The sequence below is a fragment of the Phasianus colchicus genome, chromosome Z, assembly GCF_987193195.1.
Source record: "Phasianus colchicus chromosome Z, bPhaCol1.hap1.1, whole genome shotgun sequence".
Lineage (NCBI taxonomy): Eukaryota > Metazoa > Chordata > Aves > Galliformes > Phasianidae > Phasianus > Phasianus colchicus.
The window spans coordinates 57,836,740-57,859,010 of record NC_143476.1 but is presented as its reverse complement, the minus strand read 5'-3'; the positions used below and the strand labels follow the sequence as shown (position 1 = coordinate 57,859,010).

Below are 22,271 nucleotides of genomic sequence, written 5' to 3'. Positions count from 1 at the left end.
CGAGAGGAGGGCCACGAAGATGATTCTTAGGCTGGAGCACCTCTCCTCTGAACAGAGGCTTAAGGAACTGTGCTTGTTCAGCCCAGAAAAGAGGAAGCCACAGGGAGACCTCATTGCAGCCTTCCAATATTTACAGGGAGTAAACGGCTCCATGCCATTCCCTCACATCATGTTGCTGTCACCAGAGAGCAAAACTCAGCACTGCCCGTCCACTCCCCCTCTGAGAAGCTGCAGCCGCCACAAGGCCTACCCTCAGCCTGCCCTGTTCTGGGCTGAGTGCACCTAAGAATCTCAGCTGTTCCTTGTAAGTCTTGTCCTCTAGTCCTTCCACCATCTGAGTCCAATCCATCATTCAACTGTTAGCCTGTTCTAGTATGTACTTTTTACACTGGATATTTTGTCCAGAAGGATACTGTGAAAAACAGCTTTGCTGAAATTCAGAAAGATTATATCAACTGCCTTATCTTGGTCAGATATGTGGGTAACCTCATCGTAGAAAGTAATTAACTACATAAAACAAGACTTTCTCCTCAAGAATCTGTGTGGGTTATGAACAGTGATTGCATAGTCTTTTAGGTGTTTTTCAGCAACTCACATAATGACCTTCTCACAATTTTATCAGGCACCAAAGTGAGACTGATGTAGGTACCAGGGTCTGCTTTCTTGAAAACAAGGACAATATCTGACACTCCCAGTCAAATGGGTAGTCTCCATATTCCCAAGGTCATAGCAAAAAAACTGAGAGGTCTTGTGATGACATCAGTTAAGTAAATAAGAATGGAGTGAATTTTATAACATGCTGTTATGTCAGAGCATGCCACTGAAGAAACATATTCCCAGCTACAGGCAACTAAAATGGTTAATATCACAAAGCACAAGCAGACCGCAAGTAACTACTGACATAGTAAAACTCTCTATATAACATTGCAACTTTTCAATCTTTTTTCCATATTACCTTGTTTATAGCATATATCATTTGTTGAGTTGCTGTTTTTTTTTCTCTGAAATGCTTAGAAACCCACCAACACAATAAAAGTTCATATTTTTCCTACACATAATTACCTCTATTACATTATAACATTGCTCAAATGCCTCTTATTGTGCTACTTGGTTAAAACTAACAGAATGTAGAAGGACTTTATGAAATTCTGTGGATATTAGTTAACCATACTTCCCAGCTCTCTCATAACAGTCTGAATCCACATGTACCTTCGGGTACTCTTCCAGGTTTTTTAGATGTATTTCCTATAAATAAATATATTACTGGCATTCTAAATATTATCTAATCACTGACCAGAGCCATAGTCATCTTGATTTTTTGATAAGCATGTTCCCAAAGCTGTTTTTACTCATACAGAGACATGGACCATACTTGTCCTCCCACTGAAGACCCAACTGTTCCATGATCCAGGATGTCAACATTAATATAAATGAGAGCCCCTATCTGTAGATTCTTCTTCTCTCTGAGTGGAATTTAGTACTTCACTTTCTCAGTAAGAGAGGTGTGAAAAACTACAAAACTCCAAATCTGCATTCTGCTTTAGTACAGAATTAAGGCACCCCTCATGTCCTGCAGTGACAGTATTCCAGTTGGATAACAAACAGTAGGACAAGAGGATTTGTGTAATCTATGAAAAAGACAAGAGTGTGAACACTGTACCATTGATAAAAGGCAGAAGGCTGCAAGACAAAGATGGCAACACACATCAACAATTAAATTAAGTCATCTGCAAGCTGCTATGCAGCACACACATCTGCAACGTCTGCATTTGTAAGATTCCAGTTATACTGCAGTTGCTTTTCTTAATTCTTTCCTGTTTGAAGAATATTGAAGATCTCATGTAGGAATGTATTTACCTTTACATGGGCACTTGAGTAAATAGGAAGTCTAAAATCAAACTCGGTTCTGATTGGCTGGCTACATCAAGGGTAGGTGGTGAGTCATAGGTATTGCCATGACTCATAAAAAGCTAAATATTCTATTTTAAAGGCATTTAGATATAATTTACATTAAGGCTGTTAAGTATGAATGTTTTCAGGTTTAAAGGGAACATCATAAAAACAACTTCAACAGTGCTGTATCAGTGCCTATCATTTAACACACCTTCCAAACTGCATAGCCTTTGCATGACTGTTCGTGCATTAAAATGCCAATTTAGAAACACAACAGCGACGTGAGATCTCTCCCAGCTATATGTTTATATGAAGAACCTAACCATTGCTACATCCTCACAGCCTGTTCCAGAGAGTGCAAGCACAGCTCTAAATCTGAAGGCAGAAACGGAGGCACAAAAATAAAATAAAATCAAATAATTGTTATATAAGCTAAATTAGTCAGATATTGTCTCCATCCTGCTTACTGTCTCAAGCCTTAAGCACAAATGAAGACACCAAACAGGCCTTCTCTTCCTATTCCTTTCCTTCTCTACTCATCTATCTATAAAGGATGCTCTTAAAGCTGAACTCTGTCAGGAGAGTGATTTAAATCCTAATCATCAAAATAATAATGTGATTGAAACAGATGAGCAGGCATGGAAGAAATATTTTCAGGAAAGCAAACCTCCATTAAAAAAACTTTCTTGTTGAGTAAGTCTATTAACTTTGGATAGATTCCCCCCTTTCAAGGAACTCTTTGTCCATTTAACTGGCATCATTTACTGAACTGCCCTTTTTAGCAGAAAAATAACAAACAACACTGTGTTACTGCAGTCTTTTCCCAAATTCACTGAATTATCTAGTGTCTGAGCCTAAAACCTTAGAACATGATATAGAAGTATTTAAACCAACTGCCTTCAATCTAAAAAAAAAAAAAAGCATGAAATTAAAAAAGAACAAGATCAAAAGAACGATACTATTTGTAGCCATCTCCCCTATGCTCACTGGTCATAATGCTGACATTTATAAATTTGACTGGAAATACACTTGATTGGAAATACAATTCGAACACAATATGCGTAAGTTTAAACAGCCAGCACTTAACAATTGGAACAATTTTCCAGTGAAAAGAAGAAGAGAAATTAAAATACAAATACGGCACACAATCCCACAGACGAGAAATACTTTATACATACAAAAAGAAACAAAAGAGCTCTCTTACTTCAGATTTAGAAGACACGTTTTCCTCCACGTCAGAATCATTGGGGTCTATAATATCATCAAATGGTGGCAGAGTAGATGTCTTCTTTTCCAGTGTATCACTTTCAATTTTGACTCTCCCCATCTTAAGCTGAGGCCTGTCCTTTGTTTGTTTTTTGTCAGCTGAACAAGTAAGAATTAGTGATGGAGCATTAGAAAAGCTTTTAAATAATGACTCTGGCACACTTTTTTTTCTCTTTTTTGCAGAAGGTTCATCAGAATCCAGAATGGAGGGCCTTTTTGTAGGAGTCTTCTTTTCTTGCTGCTGTCCACCTGTAATGGTAAGGATGGCAGTGTTTTCAGATTTTGGCTCCTTAGACATGGATTTGGGTTCCTTGAAGGCCATCTTAGGAACCATTTTTTCATCTTTTAATGGTTTATTTTCTTTGGGTTTCTTAGAGGATTCTTTGGAAGATTTGTTGTGTTCCCTGGAAGGTTCTTTGAAGGCACTTTTTTGTTCTTTTGAGTCTTTAGAAGTTTTCTCCTTGTGCTCCTTTGTTAATTTGTGGGGCTTTGAAAAACTGTTACTACTGCTGCTACTGCTATTTATGTTCAGAATCTTAGTTGGGTCCTGCAAAAAGGAGATACAAAACTTTAAATAATATAAAAAAAGATAACGCAGACACAAGATTCATGTCAGAAACTTTAAACTGCAGTGTGAAAAAAGGAACAGTAAATGACCATATAAGAATTGATAGATAAACTATTACAAAGTTGTGGAGCACGAGCAGTTATTACTGCCTTCTAGCATTTGCAAGACAAAGCTTAGTTTTTATCTCTTAAGAATCAGATATGGCCTTTAAGAAACATTTTAAGGTGAACATAAATATCAGTTAACATTTCCTAAACTATGACCATTAAATTTCAGGAAAAAAAATCACAACAAAAGATCATCATATGAATCACATGCTGTTAACAGAATTACTTCAGGACCAGTGTAAAACATGTCCTCCTACTGATATTTCAGGCAGAGCTTAAGTACCATACTGTGATCCCCTCTTCAACTTTAGCTAGAGCCTATCCTTTATACAGAATGGTAACTGTGGATCCAGTCTGGCTATGTCATACATAATTTGACGTGCAACATCTCAGTAGTAAATGCTGTTTAACAGAAAGCCTCTACTAAGAAGGCTTTCCTTCTTTGTATTTACTATTGCTTATATTGAGCATTTCATTGCATTTTTTAAATTCAGTAGTTATACAATGAGATGGATCTCTGAGAAGGTGACAACTCAGAGGTCCTATAAGACAGAGAAAAAGAGAAAACTTAAACGTTGGGCAGAAACATCAACTGACCATGCAAATCTCGACAAAATAATCATCCCTAACTGACTGAAGATATGCGGACAAAAAGAGGATTGTCTCAAAAGTAAAATACAGTGCATTATGGATTAATTCTAAAAGCATTTCTAATGCTTGCTAAATGGAGAGCCCATACCTAGTTTTAGAAAGTAAAAATGTTCTACCAGTAACCTACAACACAAACATGGTGGGGAAGAATCAACCTAGAAAATAAGAGTGAATGGAAACACTATTTTTTTTTTTTTTTCTCATGTAGACCTGTTTTAAATTTTGGGAGAAAAAACTAATTTAAAAAACTGAAAACTAAATAATTGCAAAATAGTTTGAGGAAAAACTTCTGCAGCATAACCTAAATTTTTTTATCACAAATAAACAGAGTGGGTCTGTGATTAGCAAGTCAATTTTGAAATCTCCATATATGTATACACTAATACAAATACTAATATCTGCTAGTATCCCGAACTAATGAAAGATGTATTACTTTGAAACACAAAGTCGTAAATACAAGTCACTATATTTCTAAACAATAAACAAGATTCTGGTGACATATGAACATATGAATGTGAGGCACTTCCTTGTTTCCCGCGCCAGTAATTAAAAACAGAAATCCCATTTCCATCCCTAAGTCTCCTAATACTACAACAGGCAATTAGTATTCCATCTGGGAAAAGAGGAAAATACCTGTACTTGTACTTGTTACTAGCAAAGCAATACTTCACCTAGCACCGATTCTCACTTACATCCCTGTTCTGCTTTATTTTGATGCAGCTAACAGTAAGTTTACACTAAAGAAACGTTCTTACCTATTGATATCACTGGACTATGTCACAATCTAAAATATGCCTAGAGAGACCTTTCTTCTCAAGTTATTTCCCAGGAAAAGCCTTATTGGCTCAAATATTTTCTATTCAATTAAGTCTCACCTTTGGCCCATGAGATGCTTTCTTCTTCACTTCAGAAAAAGATAGGGAGTTACTAGGAAGGTTCGGAAGATGAAGGCTCTGCCCTGAAGAGAACGATGTGCCATCTGTCATAACCATAATCTGTTACAAGAGGGAAAGCATGTTAAGTCAATTACTACCAACAATCTCAACTAAGTAACCTGCAAATCACTTCAGTATGAAAACAAAATTCATACAGCAAACAGTATCCTTGTTTCTTTTCAACAAGGAATGAGTTAATGAAACCACTCGGCCATCCACTATTGAATGAATAAATCATATCCTTCAATTTCCATACAACTACAGTGCACCCTCAGAAAACTGCAAAACTTCTTCTACAGTTTTTTATACGGCATTGTATACTTAGGCTTCTTTCCCTTGTCGCAAGCAATGTCTGGCAGAACACTTGAATGTCTGTCCTACCTGCTCTAGAAATATCTGCAAGCTACTGATGTCCCATACAGAAATATAGAAATGTGTGTATGTCTTTTCTCTCCACTAAAGCAATACAACAGAAGATCGTTGGGTAAAGGTGGCAAGATTGTGGTGGCAGGGGTGACCTCAGAAAAGAGACCCATACTGGACAGAGAGAGTTTCAGTTAGCTCCAACAGCCTCACAGCAGGACTTAGCTGAATGCCAAAGCAAAGCTAGTTATGCCTCCAGGAAAAGATTTAAGGCTGAGATGGAGAAAATCAAGTGGTAAGAAACTGCAGTGCAAATACCCAAGTTGAAGAGGAAGCAAGGAGAGAAAATGCTCCAGGTGTCAGAGAAGGTATTTATCTGCAGCCTGCGGAGAGAACCATTCTAAAGATATTCATACATAGCCCAGAGAAGACCATATACCAGTTCAGATGGATATATCTAGAAGGGCTAAAGCACACGGAGAGCCCACACTAGAACATTTCTTGAACTGTGGTCTGTGGACAGAACCCACACCAAATCAAGGCAAAAGCTTAGAAGAGGAAGGAGCAACAGAGGACTGTTAAGTTCTCCCTTGTACTGCTCATGGAGTAGGAAGAGAAAGAGGTGACAAGAATGAAGGACTAATGTGGATCGTGGGAAGGAGGAGAAAGGAAAAGGTGTTATGATATTCAATTTTTAACTTCAAGCTTGTGCTTTACCTAGTGTGCAGTAAATTGGAAGACTGGTGACCAAACATTTTTGCTGTAATGAGGGTCTAACTGCCTGTCTTGATTTCAAAGGCTCCTAAGTACAAACTGATAAACCTCAGGAACCAGAGATAATTCAGCCAATCGTAGAATAGTGCCCTGTGGTTAGCACATTCAGTAGCAAATCTATGGTATAGATATGTATGCTTCGTATTTTAACTCTCCAGTCAATACAAGTCAAGAGGGGCTATTATTTACTATTCACTGCTTTTTCAAGTCAGGATTTCAATTTCTTTGGTAATTCATTTATTTATTAAACATAAGCTCAAAATAAATCTTTTTGCAGTCAACATTGTTCAAAAGACATTGTGATAGCCTAGAGAATATTAAGGGACATGCCTAGGTAATAAGTATTACTTTTTTTTTTTGCCTGTAACTTCAGCATGTGTCAACACTGCAACTACAATTCTGGGAAGGATAATAAAGCAACTTAAGTCAAAACATAGGTTCCTTCCTTTTCCGTAGGCTCATGTAATAAAAAAATATTTTTAAAAATTATTAATGTATTCAGCAAATGTTGTGAAGTAACATTCCACACAGGGCACAGAAATTTAATCCCATTTCCCTTTTTCATTTCTCAGATTGATAAACCAGAGCATACGAGACAGGAATTCGAACACCAACAAGGCAGAAAACAGTGGCATCCATCTTGTAGTCACAGCAAAGTCAACTTGTGGCAGCAAAGTCACAACTAGCCATTGTGAATCACAGTAAGAACATTTTTGGCCTCATGAGTACTATATAACCTCATCTTACCTAGGCTTTTGGCTGAATTCAGCACAGCTGAACACAAGGAAGAGCAGAAGTAACAGATAATCAATGATAAGAAAAGTGTAGCTGCATATAAATATCTATTGTGGTTTAAGCCAGCAGTTAGCCATTTGCTCACTCTTGCACAGTGGAACAAAGAGAGAATGGAAACAAACAAACAAACAAACAAACAAACAAAAAAAAGAGGTAGAAAGGCTGAGATAAAAACAGTTTAATAGGACAAAAATAAAAGGGAAAATTAAATAAATAAGAATAACACATAAAACAAGTAATGCACAATGCAATCATTCATCACTTGTTGACTGATGATAAGCCAGTGTCCAAGCAGTGCAATCTTCCTTGGCCAACTCCCCCCCCATAGTTCAATATGATGCCATTTGGTATGGAACACCTCTTTGGCCAGTTTGGGTCACGATTTAGTTTTTGTCTCCTTCCAGCTCCTCACACTCATCCCCTCAGCTCCAGTCTCCTTGCTGGCATGAGAGTATGAAAAGCTGAATTGCCCTTGGCTCTGTGCTGCACTGCTCAGTGTGTTTCTCCTAAATCCAAAACACAGCATCAAACTATCTATCCCAGCTGAAGCCAGGACCATACCATAAGCCTGTATAACAGATAATGATAGAGACAAATTCATTTTCTCTATCTCCCCCCCAAAAAAACAATCAAGTGGATTGTTAACTACGATTGTTCTCCTTTAAATTGAACTTAATGAAATGTCTTAAATCCACCAACTTCATCACAAAGAACACCACTTGCATTAAAACTAATTAATCTTTCAGCAAAAGCAGATACAAGATTACCCATTATTACAGAGTTTAAGCAAATATTTTGTTGAAACAAGCAGTTCTGTTCACTCACTCATGCAAGAAAATGGTATATAGGTATGTTGTGCAGAAACAAGTCTGGAAGATGAGGTTTTTCCTATCTTCACAAATAAAAGCAAAGAAACAAAAAATGCTGCTAAGAATCTTTCTCCCATAGTTGGAAGCTGCCATTTTCTCCCTAAAGTACAGAATTCTGACTCATTAGAATAAGTTGAAATTCAGCAATTGCACAAATTTTCTTTTTTAAAGTTATGAAACATTTCAGTTTTGAAATATTTATATTTTTTGTATTTCTATTATTTGTATAATACATATTCTTAAAAAGCTGACATTTAAAAAAAAAATATACGGACTTCTCAGATAACTCAGTTTCTAGACAAGTATTAAAGTATTATTTGGATCATCAACAGCCTCAGCATGCAGATTATATATTTAGAAATAGGATGGCTCTCTAAAGAGAAATCTACAGGGCTTGGACATTAGTACCATCTGAGGCCAGGTAACTACAGCAAATCTGTCATAGTTCTACACATATGGTTTTTTGAAAACAAAACCTGGACATTCCAAATAGCGAGCCACAGAAATTTCAGATTATTAACTCCTGTAGCCTGTTGGTTCATTATAAAGCCCACCAAAAAAAAGAGGCAGTTGTAGATTCAAACTTTTATTTTATGTGATTAATAATGTGTGTGATAAGCAGAAACCAGTTTGTCATTCCAGATCAGCTCTGTAAATATGACAAAACACCAAGAAAGTCTTCCACAAGTTTCATTTCTTGGGTTCTCTGATAAAATACACACTTCTACCTTCCAAACTGATCACTGTCAGAAGATTTGTTCCTGATTAAGATCTCCTAAATCAGAGAGAATCACTGGTCTTCTCCCTCTCAAAGAATAAAGTCAACATTACAGCTCTTCTAAAATGTTTGATTTTGGTGAACAAAACATCAAAAAAGAGCAAAAAGCCTCCAGAAGCATATATATTTTTAAGTGAAATGCATTTCCTCTGTGGCTAAACTTAGGAAAGGGACAGTTATATACATCCAGTTTAAACACTACCAGTGAAATAAATGAGCTGTCAGAATTGCAGCAGCTTCTACAGTAGGTTACTGTTCATATGTTTGTACATATGTATGTAGCTACTACATTAAGCCAAACCTACACAAAAGGAGCAAAAGATGAGAGCATATAACAACGAGATAACTGCATCAAGAATGCAAGGTCATCAAAAGAAAAGTAAGAAGTCTCCATTACATCCACTCTTTTTAGAGGTTTTTTTTACTCATTTCCTGCTTTCTGCACTGTAAATCCCCTGCCAGTTCAGAACTGCAGGGAAGAGTTTACCCTAGAAGGGCATCATAACCAATGCTTAGGCCAGGAATCCAAGACCAGCCAGGTCTGGTACTGCCATGCTCTATAATTAGTTTGGAGACAGAAGATAGCAAAAGCATTTATTTATCTTCTCAATTGTTGCACAAGTTACAGATGATCAGCTCATTAGGATCAGACAAACTGGTGGGATTAGATACCAGTAAGGATATCAGTGAAGTAAGGTGAGATGAAAGAGGTAAGAACCTAGTGAGTAAGTTAAACAGCCATGTCATGACAGCATGAATTCATCATTACATAAAGCATGAAGTTCTAGTTATAGCCTTGCTATTGCCTCAGAGATTTAGCTTAATACTGACTATACTCAAGCAGAGCAAGGTCTAGCTAAGCTCACAGCATGTCTTTGATGTGCTCAACAGGAACAGTTACAGGAAATATACAAATAGAGGACAAACTGCAGTGTTATTCCTTTCTCTAACACTTTTCCCAGTATTATTCCTACCTCCTTTCTGGATTCCTTTCAGTAAATAATACCAGTTCACAGAATTTCTCCACCAGATACTGAATCTACACTATTATTTTTAACAGCTTCAGGGTAGTTCATTATACAAACTGTTATGCCCTCATCTCATTGCTTTATATTCATTCATATTTATTTCCTGGATCTGAAATGCATGGCAGTGAATTCCACTACTAATCATGCATCTTCAAAAAAAAAGAACAAAAAAAGAAAAAAACCAGAATCATAGCATGTTTTGGAGTGGAAGGGATATTTAAAGACCATCCAAGTTCCAATTCCATTGCCAATCTGCCACCCACCAGATCAGGCTGCCCAGGGTCCCATCCAACCTGGCCGTGAATGTCTCCAAACATGGCGCATCCACAGCTTCTCGGAGCAGCCTGTGCCAGTGGCTCATCACCCTCTGAGCAAACAATCTCCTCACATGCTATAAGATGAAACATTCAGAAATCAAAGTGGGAAAAAAGGAGGGAGAGGAGGGTCCCATTATGAAAACATTTCTCCTCCCAAATAACAGCTACAAATGTCAAGGTCTTGGATGTGGCTAAACATCACTTGCTTATGAGAAATAGGAAACAACTGTTTTCTCTCTGTTTCTTCCACACATATTTTACTCCTGCCCAACTAACACAACTTAAGTGACTGTTATCTGTGGTTGGTTTTGTGCATGTGGGGAAAGCAACAGCTGTTGTATATCTTGATTTTCAGCAAAGGTTTATGCAAACTGCCACAGCCTTCATAGATCCATATCTATGAGATATGGACTAGATAAAAAGAAATGAGGTGTGGAGAATTGGCTGGACTGCTTAACTCAAAGGGTTACTGCTGACATGTGAAGGCCAGCTGAATGCCAGTGACTACTGGTATTCCTCAACTCAGTCAACACTTGATTCAAAACTATTTAATGTTTTCATTAATGACCCACAGGGAACTCTCAGCAAGCTCACAGATGATATTCAAGTAATTATTTTTCAGGGAGGCCCCTGCACTCTCCAGAAGAACACGAGAGTTAGAATGGAAGATCTTCAAGGGAGAGAACAAAAAACACTAGGATTAGCTATTTCATAACACACATAGAAAGTCAGAGGATGACACAACTCCCAAGAAAATCAGTCTCAAATTTACTGTAGATGGAGAGGTGATAGCTCCACATCAGAGGATGCTGGTGAAGACAAAGATAAAAAAAGACCAACAGCAGAACTGTTTAATGAAACAACTGCTAGACATGACTGAGCAAAAACAAGAGAAAACACATTTCCACTGATGTTATTCCCTGTCCGGCCCCATTGTCTGCTCCAGTGTCACCAAAGTTAATGCAGTTAATGGACAGCTCATTAATAATACAAGTCAGAGCTGAAATGAGACATACTCCATCTCACTGTCTCTGTGAAAAGATTATTATTATTATTATTTTACACTCTAACTGAGCGGTCTCCTACACCATCATTAGTAAGCCATTCCATACAAAAGTTTTAGCTTAGGTTAGGAAGAAATAACTTCAAAAATTAGGTTCAACAAGCTGCTAATAATGTATTCAAGAAAAAAAATATCAAAACAAAGCAATACTAAATCTTACTGGAGTATACAAATATCACACTAACATTGTGCTGCTATTATCTAGGATAGTAACTAACTCCCACTACATAACAGCAAATGTACAAGAGAGACAAGCTGTCTTTTACACTCATTGGCCTCACAAGCAGACAGAAGATGGCATTATGTATTTATTTTTAAACATTCTTTTTAACAGTCCAATGCTAGAGAACGATTATATTATTTTTTCCTATGTACAACTATATGTTATGAAGCCCTATATTATTCAAACTGATCTGCTGGCAATACTTTCTGGTCTCTAGTTCAAACAGCCTTGACTAGCCCGCAGATGTTGAGTTTGTAATTAACACCTTTGTCCACTAGTTGTTTCCCAGACAAAGGCAAAATGTATCCTATCTCAACCCCCAACCCCACCCCCACCCCCTCAGAAAAAAAAAATATCAAATCAGTAGGTTTTGAGTAGGAATGATCCTACCTTATTCATACACCAAATAGAAGTGACCAGTCTCCATAATACTTGATCTGGAGGCATTCTCTAAACCTATTCTAATTTCCTTCTCAGAAAACTGAATGCCATGGAAAGAAAGGTTGTCATGCATTTTATTTATGTAGTTCCATGTGCCCCTGAATAACATAACAGCTGTGCTCTACCAATTAACTCTACATAATCACAGAATCAGAGAACAGTTCATGCTGGAGAGGACCTCAAAAGATCATCAGGTCCAACCTTCTATGGGGAAAGGGAGCCTACACAAGATTATCTAGCAGCCTTTTCAATCATGTCCCTGAGTGGGTTGTTCCAGTGTTACACAGTAATTGTTCTCACTGTAAAAAAGTTATATCAAGACAAAACTTCTCCCATTGCAACTTGTACCTTGTCTTCTCCATGTGGCAAAGAGAAACCTCTATATTCTCTGTAGCCACCTTTGAAAAGGCTCCCAAGTGTTTCACAGGAAAAAGAGTCTTTAGTCTTTTCTCATTAGACAGGTTCTCCATCTTTTGATCATCATGACCCTTTATCGAGCCCTCTCTAGTCTGCCCATGTCCTTTTTGAATTGTGTGGACTAGAACAGGAACTAGAACTACACCGTACTCCCTGTGAAATCTGACAAGTACTGAGTACAGTGGTACGGCCATATCTCTGCTAGCAATGCTGCTGCTGGTGAAGCGTAGGATTAAATTTGCCTCTGTTAGTATAGCAATGCACTAGTGACTCGTGTTCAGCCTGTCCCAGTCTTTCTGTAAGACAGTTTTCATTTCTGACGTGTCCATCCCGTTAAGCGTCATCAGTAAACTTGGTCACAGTGCTTTCAATTCCACCAGCCAGATCATTTATGAAGATATATGAAAATCTAGTGGCTTTCTATGAGTAAGTACTTCAGTGTCCAGGGCAAAAAGAACACAAGGCCTCTGACATGAACCCATACAACATCCATGTCTTGAACTGATACTGATGGATTCACTATTCAGTGTGCAAGGAATTGCCTGGAAGGCTGTAGAGGCTGGCAGTAAACAACTTAATGTCCACATGCAGACAAGTGATGAGTCACATCTCTCTGGGGTCTGTACAGGGACCGATTCTGTTTAACATCTTTGTCAGTGATGCAGACAATGGAATGGAGTGTAAGTTTGTGGATAACATCAAGCCAAGAGGTGCAAAGATACAATAGAAGGAAGAGACACCATTCAGAGGGACCATAACAGGTCGAAAAGTGGGCCCACATATACCTGACAAAGTTGAAGGCCAGTGCAAGGTCCTGCAGCTCAGATGGGGCATTCCTAAGGATGAATACAAACTGTGTGATTAGTGCATTAAGAGCAGACCTGCACAGAAGGACTCAGGGGTACTTATGGATGAAAAACGAAATATGAGCTGGCTGTGCAGGCTTGTTACCTAGAGAGCCAGTTGCTTCAAGAGAATAGTGACCAATATTTTCTCTCTCTGCTCTGTCCTTGCGGGGCCCCACTTGCAGCCATCCAGCTCTGGGGCACCCAGCACAAGAAAGATGCAGAGCTGTTGGAGTGTGTCCAGAGGAAAGCCAAAATATGATCAGAGGGCTGATTGTATGAGGAAAGGCTGAAGAAATTGGAATTGTTCAGCCTGAAGAAGGCTCTGGGGTGGTCAGGTTGGATGGGGCTCTAAGGAACCTGATCTAGCAGAAGTTGTCCCCACATATGGCAGGGAGGTATGAACTAGGTGATCTTTAAAGGTCCCTTCCGACCTAAACCATTCTATATTAAACTGTGAGCCATTTTTGTGGACCCTTTTCCAGCAAACATTATGAAACCATAATACCTGTACATAAACCTACTTAAAACTGATTCTCAAGTTGCCCTATAAGAACTGACTTGCCAAAGACAGCACTTAACAAGAAGAACATCTTGGAGTACCCACATAACCAACAAGAAAAATCTGCTTTCAGAACACTAAACACTGCTTTTCAGATCTCAGTAGAGAAAGCAAGAGGAAGAGACTTAAAGTCTTGTATTACTGAAAATTTCTAAAGACATGCATACTATTTCCTCTGATATGCAGGAATCACAGTCCACCATTCTATACAGTCTCTGTGTTAGAATCTGTATGAGCTGTCACAGTTGTTCCACAATAAGACTATGTTAAGGCACATCAGAGCTCCTGTAGGGGAATGGAGCACTACCAAAAAGCTTGTTTGTCTTCTACTTTTTATTTTCCTTAATGCAGGGAGGCCATCAATGCTGGAATAATCCTGTCTCCATAGAGTCTACACCTAGCTCCCTGCGGTTTCATCTAATGAGCTGATAATTTATCAACATCCCCACAAAGTAGCCTCTGAACAGGTAGAAAAATTTCCACACTGAGCTGCTGAAAAACTTAAATTGTACTTTTAGTCAAATCTGAGATTATCTATTAGAATTCCAAGCAAAACGACTCATTACTACTGCATTTCTGCAGCAATAAAGACACAATTATACTTGTCTGGCATATGGAATAAACAGATTTCTTTGTGTGGTCCTGGGCTGCTGCCACCCCACATCATTTTACAGCGAAGAATAAATTCATTCAGTACTGAAAGCACTAAAAGTAACAATGAAAACAATTGCTCTGAACAACTATTTCTATTCAAGAAAGTAATATTACCGTTAACAGAAACCCACAGCCTAAAGGAACAGAAAACTTCTTTGAATTCTTTTAAGTTATCTGCCTGAAACTAAATTAACATATCATTTAAGAAAATTCAATTACCTAGTTATGAAAAGTACAAGCTTAAAGATATAGTGCTGCTCGAGGGCAGGGATTATCTAAAGTTGGCTCCAGGTAAAAGCCAACTATTCTGACACTGAAGGATTGAAAGGAAAAAGGGAGCAGAAAGAAGAAGGAAATCCTCATGATTTCATCATGTGTTAAAACATGTATTATGTAGATTTATGAAGCAACTCGAAATATATTTGATATATATTTTATATATATATATTTTATATATATTTTATAAATTTAAACAGTGAAAAAAACAGAAAGCTTCCAGAATTAAAACAGAGAGCTTTTTTCTTTTATCTCAAAATCAAAATTTCTACTCTGATAGTTTTTCCTAAAAACTCCACCACCCTCTCAATATTTTTCCTCCTTCTTGCCTCACTAATAGATCAGCTGTCTTTAAGCAGAGTTATTTTGATGAAGGAGCACAGCTACTTGTATTTCCAAAACCATTTTAAAGAAAGCAGATAATAGCAACACCTTTGTTGCTAAAAAGAATCATTGCTACTCTAAACACAACCTCTTCGTGCACACTCTGAGTCTGAAACCTCAAACCATATCATCACTGACCACGTGAGTTTGCAGTAATGTTACGAACTTTCCTTTTATGAAAGGAATTCCAAGCCTGAAATGTTGAGTGTATAACACTTTTGAAGGAGTAAATTACTGATTTTGATTCTCCTATGAAAAAGGCAATATCATTTCACAGTACAAGCATCATTTACAGCAGAGAGACAAAGGTACATTAAACTGCTGTTTTAACTTGAATTGACAATAGTTTCACTACCTTTTCCTGCAAGATTCAAAAAATGCATAACACTGAAGTGATGTCTGAGCAAGCCTAAGCTTCTCAGAGACAATATCTAATTTAAATATTATTCAGTATCTTCAAAATTAGTTAGTTTCTACTATCTGAATAAACAGATTAGGTAGTATTTTCTTTTTTTTTTTTTTCTGAAAATGAAAGATGTGCAATCAAAAATAGCAATAGAATGAACACTGCTAACATTAAATCATTAAGTCACACTTTGTTTATAAACAGGCTTAGTGGCTTTCAACGTACAAAATCTACTTAAAATTGAAGGTTATCATTAACTGAGTATAACTTCCCTGCTAGTATCATCTCTCTTCCCATATTCATACAGAAGAATACCAAAGCTGCCTTTTTCCTCTTAGATTTCCAAGTTTTAAAGTCTGAAACTAAGCAGAAATGGTAATTGACTATTCTAGGAAGGAATGGCTATATAATGATGCTTCCTGGCATTTAATTGATGAGAACTTCAATCCTGCTGTAGTGATGTATAATTTTGCAATATCTAGAGCAAGAGCTCTGTAAGAGACTACACATACAGAATTCTGTCATTACTAGTAGCTTGAGAATTTGCTTGGTGAAAAGCCAGATAACCACCAGCATCATCACTTGTACATAATATGCCTTCTAGGATTTCAAACAGGTTAGTCTGTGATACATGTTGCTAATTTAAATTAGTCATGTTCACATGCATATTTGTTTCTCATCATTACGTACTACATCGTGGAAGCAGAGAAAAAATTCTCAAGTTTGCTGTGAAAATGATAACACTTCCTAAAAGAAATATCATTTAGAATATATACAGAAAGAGACAGAATGTAAATAATTACACAGAATATTTTGGCTGAATTTGCTCACTGAAGTCTTTTTTCTCTATAAGTGTTTGTTTTTACTTACAAAAGTAAGGTCAGCTAATAGTGGGTTAATAGTCGGAATAAATATTTCTGAAGAGCTTGATAAAGGACTTGCAAATTGGACAGGGGCTTAGGAAGATTGAACCAAAGGTTTCTATTTGCCTGTGTGACTACAAAAACAGTGTCTCTAAAGCCAAATGAAATCATTCTCTCTGTAAGAGAGAAAAAGTATTTCTTATATTGGAAGAAAAAAATCAGCAGTTTGGTTATCTCCTATGACTGAAGACTGAAGGTACTTTCATGCTTAAGTTCTCATGATAGCAAATGTAACATTAAGATAGAAATATTCCATAGAGATAAGCTTAATGACTGGCACCACTCAAAATATATTGTTTGCCTTAGCTGAAGTGACATAGAAGCTTTGCAAAGCTATGCTACATTTTTTTTCTTACTTGTTTAATTACCTGTAATATCTAAATGTTACTCTTACACTCCCAGTCAACTGTAGGAGAACCAGTCAGAACTCTAGGCATATAAAAGAAGGGATACATATGGGAAAGGAACCACGAGAAGACACTGGCAATGTGTCCACAGTTTTATACTTTCTCCTTTAAAAAATAGCTTATGTCTGAAAAATAGCTGCTAGAGCAAATATTCTTCTGTCTCTTCCTAGTTTGCATTTGAGACACGGCCTGACTGAAGAGCAAAGTCATGAACCTTGACGAAACAGCTCAAGAAAACTCCAGAGCAAGACAGACAAGTCTATTCTGAGTAAGAAAGCATGAACATCTCAAAGAAAGTCTGGATTCATCTACTGAATGAAGCCAAGTACTTCCAATTGTAAATACAAACAGCAGCTGTTTTCCTAACCTCTACTTCCTTCAAGCATACACCTTGGTTTACGTATAAACAATGTGACAGTTGCTTACTATTTTACAATAAAGCCTGCATTGTTCCCTGGGAAAGGATATAGTGCTTGTTACATAAGTTTATGAAAATGAGAAATATCATGTTTAGTACTTTACTTCAGCTGAATTAGGTGTCTCATGACTATTACTTGAAGAGCAACTAATGAGAGGTGCAACATTAAGTTGCACAGAAATAAAGCAGTTTACATTACTTACAAGCATAGCAAAAGCGTCCTCCACCTTTGACTGCTCTTCCTACCACTCAACGCTTTACATTAATATGGTACCTAATTCACTTTGAAGAATATGAACTTGATTTTGTCTATCTTGTTGCCAAAGAAATTCAGCAACGTAAGTACATACTGCAGTTACAACTAAGTTAGTGCTTCATGGATTAATTCAGTGATCTATTCTAACTACACTTGGAAGAGAGAATCAGCTTTCTGTGACATCAACAGAAGCCAAAGAAAAATGATGATCAATATTTCAATTTAATAGAAATATTATGGGCCTTTCAACATTGGGCAATTTAAGAGCCCTTCATAGAGACTTTTAATATTGAGATGAAGTTATTAGATCACCTCTCCTAAGTTGGCAGGACATACCCCTAGGTCAGAAAACCTAGAGAGGGAAGCCGGAAAAACTGACAGACTCAAAAAAAAAGGGACTCATTTCATGGAAGAAAACTGGGAAATGATATGAAAAAAGAACAGGAAAAAAAAACCACACAGTTTTCTTCCTCCAGAACACAAAAGACAATAATGTGAACATTCAAGGAAACAATTTCATTAAAACATCCCATATTTCATTTTTACAATGAAGTAGCATTTTTGTTTTTATTAATTCATCAAACCTAAAAATAGAAGGTGCAGAAAATGAATAATGAAAGGTCGCTTAATGTTTTTTCTTCTTTCTTTCTCTTTACCCATTACATCCTCCCAAAGTTCCTACCAGCTTAGGTAGATTTATTTCTCTTATTATTAAGATTTATTTCTTAGATTTATTTCTCTTGTGGGTAAAACTTGTTTATTAACAACTGACCTGATATGATTAATATTAAAGCAGCTGCTCATGAAGTTTTCCAGAACACAATCTTGATGTTTTATTTGGAAACACACTAAAAAGCCAATACACTGTCCAGACATGGATACCCTCTTGCACCTAATAAATGCAAACACAAAACACAACTCACACTTCTATTTCAATACCACTTCAGTCGTAACAGTTCTCTTCTCCAGGAAAATAACAAGGTCTTTCAGACTATGCCTTCTAATTATTTTTGCTTTATTTTTGCAGATACTATTCAAAGAGATTATTCGTAAATCAGCTCCCTCTTATCACCACCCCTGAATCTACTTTTGTACAATTGTATCAGATAAGGCTAACCATTTTTGTTACATATGACTGATCAAAAGCAAAGATATTGGCCTAACATAGACCCACAAAATATTGGTTTGCTTATCCTATGAGCTTACTGAGGAAGTGAAGCAAATGACACTCAAGAGCAGGACTGCAACCAAGAGGGACCCAGACAGACTGGAGGAACAGATTAACAGAATTCTCAAGAAACACCATCAGGATAAATTCCGAGACCTGCAGCCCCTGTAAAGCAAGCTTGGGCACTGGTGACACATACCTGAGCAGGAGGCAACTGTGCACCTATCTAGCAATGCCTGGAGTAGTTGGACCAGGACACAGCTCCAGAATCAGTGAGGGCAAGGGCTGGGGGCTTTGCCGTGTGAGACAAAGCTGTGGAGCAAGATTGGTTCAGCCATAAGAAGGGGTGGCTTCAAGGATACCCAGCAGCAGCCCCAGCACCAGGGAATGTAGGAGAGGCAGCCAGACTCTACATATAGTGTGAGATGGGAAGGTGAGAGGCAGAAACACAAGCTGAGACACAAGAGGCTCAAGCTGGAGATGAGAAGCCTTTTGACCAACAGGAATCATAGGATTGCCTGGCCATGAAGCCAAGGCTCCAGCCTGGAGGGTTTTATGCCCCAGCTGGCTGAAGAAGCCCTGAGCAGCCCTGCCTAAACCCCAGCAGAGTGAGGACTGTTGATGTAGCCAGAGTGAGCGATTCTGCTATTGCATGAAACTAGGAGTGATTTCCACCAACAGGCAAAACATTCCTGACATATTCCTGAAGTTCTAACCCTCTACACCTTACAAAACGGCTAACTTCAGGATTTTTTGTACCCATTAATTCCACAAATATGTGAAGAAGACTTAGTACATTTTCTGGTTCAGAGTATTCATACATTATATAAATTCCACTGTGTTTATTCATAATTATTTCTAACTTGCTTTACTACTATTCATTTTGCATTATGTAGAATCTACCTTTAAAAGAGAGACATTTTATGTTCTTTTTGCATAACTTTAATCACAACAGCTCTGCTATACTTCATCTCTGGAGTGGCAAGCAAGCAACGCTTCACGTATAAGGCTTAAGTTTTGCTTTCATAGAAATAAACACAAATATTTCATTGTTAAGAGGGATCTACTACATTAATCACAATAACACTTCACTTAGTTTCACTGCCTGGTCAACCTTTATTACAGTAATCATGCACCAGCAATGTGCAGCAACATCTTTGTGATTGTGTTTGACGTGGGTGCAGGACTCACCCCTCCTGCCTTTAGTAGCTTTCTTCTGAATTCTTCTGTCGGGTTGTTGAATGTGAGCTTTTCACAGCGGAGGTGATTTACAGGTGGGTGGCCTTCAAGATGCAGGAATAAGTCATAGTCAAATCGAACTTTCTTAGGTTCTTCCTGAGGGTTGAAAATAACCAGATAAAAAGGTCTGATGCCAAAACTAAAACAAGGGCTACATCAGTCTGTATATTAAAACTACATCATTTTTAACCATCCTCTGTCTTCTGAGATACATGATAGAATTTACCAAACGTCAGCTGGGCTACAGTAAATTAAAGAAGGTTCTATCAGCCCATCATAATACATGGGAAAATGCATGGACTTCAAACTGTCTTGACAAGGCTTCTTTGAAGGTGATGCCTAGCATAGGCTAAAGACATACACAAAGCCAAATATCATAACTCAGCTGACACAAGGTAACTCAGCCACCAACACAATCATTTCTGAGCTGTAGGTAATACAGAGCTGCAGTAAATCCTAGGATACAACTTCCTCTACAAATTCAAAAAATTTGTAAATAAGGGTAAAATTGAAACTGCTGCAGCAAATTATATTTGACTCCTAAGTATGGTGTCTGTTTATTTATTAATGGAACTTCATTTCCTTGAACCAAATGGGCAGCAAGATTTCAAGTATTCCACCACAGCTTCCAAGCATTTGAAATTCTTTGCCACTATAATGTTAAAAAAGACAAATGTTCCCCGTACCAATGTGGAGAGAAAAAGAACAGGAAAGGCAAATTTATCTTGGACATAATCAGTGCTCTGCTATTCTAAGAAATCCTCAGCTGGAAAAGGACACTACTGTAACCATATAAATTTCAATTGCTAATACCAAAGAAAAGACATTAAGTATGTTTTGTGCAACACATTTACACAAATGTGTTCTAGACACTGTATAAAACTTAAGTGCTCTTCTAGAGCAATAGCAAGTAGCCCTTTCTTCAAAGGTGCAGATGTGCCAAAGGCACCAAACCAATGACAATCTGAAAGCAGAGCATAAGTAAAAGGACAAATTCTCTGCTCTAGCAAAAAATAAATAAAATAAACAACCACAAGGGAGGAGGAGGAAGAGATGCAGCAAAATTTCAGTATATAAACAACAGTGCATCTATTTGTATTCTGTTCAGTGACAGACGTCCCCAGACATCCTCAAAAATAAATAAATAAATAAATAAATAAACAACCCAGCTATCATATTAAAATGTTCAGCTTCGATTCAGGACATTAAGGATATGAAAAATAGGAAGTATAGAAGTCTCAGATTTTCAAATACAGCCAAGAGATATCCTCAGCATCTTGTCTTCAAACATGGAACAAAGACAACAAGGGAGCTGAGACAAAAAGCTTGCAATAGCTTATTTTTTGATGGCTGAGACTATTTTCTTGAAGGACAGTATTCAAAGGATGGATGAAGATATTTCTTATTAAAGATGACCGCATGATTTCTTGCAGAAAAAAAAAGGAAGACTGCACCACAGAAAACTGTGACACTGCTATAGGCAATCAGTATTGGCAGCTTTGTCATAGAAGTTCAAAAATCATAAACTGGAGTCTTCAAAGAAATCTGTGGAAAGTTTGTTGAAGTAATAATTTCAAAGCAGACTTTCACTAAATATATCATTCCCTGTACTACTGGGAAATAAAACAGTGATGTCCTGACAGTGAAAGCAGAATATACTGCAGTTTATGAGCCTTATCCTAAATTGACTGTAATTTCCAGAGTAGAAGTCTTTCAATCTACAGCCTTCTTCCAAGGAATTTGTCTCAGTGGCTAACAACTACACCTTGAGGGTTGTTATATTTGTGGAATGGGATGCTTGTTATCTCCATAATCTTTAAATATGTGGAACATTTTTTTATCAAGTTAAAATGCCTATTAGATTTCCTACCAATTTCTACTTTGTCCTGGGAAGGAGAACAGTTTCATTCCCCATGATCCAAGTGGCATCCTGTACCACTGCATTCTCTCTTCATTAGGGTTCTTTCTGAACCAGAAACGTAAAGGTTATCTACCTTGAATAAGTGATGATGGTCTGTCTCCTCTTCCTCCTTCTAGCTCCTCTTTTTCTGTACGGGAATACCTGTGAAGTGGCTTAGAGGAGGAAGAGTAACTGAACCAGGAGAAAGCAGTAATTTGCCTCAGGAATGCCAGTTCAACTTTTGTGCCACTCCTCCATCATATTGCACTGAGCCCAGGAAAGGGTATGATGCTGCAGCTGTGTGAAGAGCTACCTGACTCACAGTCCAACTGCTGCTTGTTGTAT

At 37.5% G+C, this 22,271-nt stretch overlaps 1 protein-coding gene across 2 annotated transcripts in view; it reads right to left on the bottom strand.

Moving 5' to 3' along the window:
* The window catches only part of MLLT3 (MLLT3 super elongation complex subunit), a 109,532-nt gene that overhangs the window by 27,036 nt on the left and 60,225 nt on the right, over nucleotides 1-22,271 (bottom strand). For both annotated transcript variants that reach the window (XM_090130931.1, XM_031609995.2), the window contains exons 4-6: nucleotides 19,979-20,122; nucleotides 5,361-5,480; nucleotides 3,098-3,706 (exon numbers count right to left, since the gene is read on the bottom strand). In XM_090130931.1, the coding sequence (XP_089987057.1) occupies nucleotides 3,098-3,706; nucleotides 5,361-5,480; nucleotides 19,979-20,122 (873 nt within the window). The remainder of the gene's footprint in view (nucleotides 1-3,097; nucleotides 3,707-5,360; nucleotides 5,481-19,978; nucleotides 20,123-22,271) is intronic.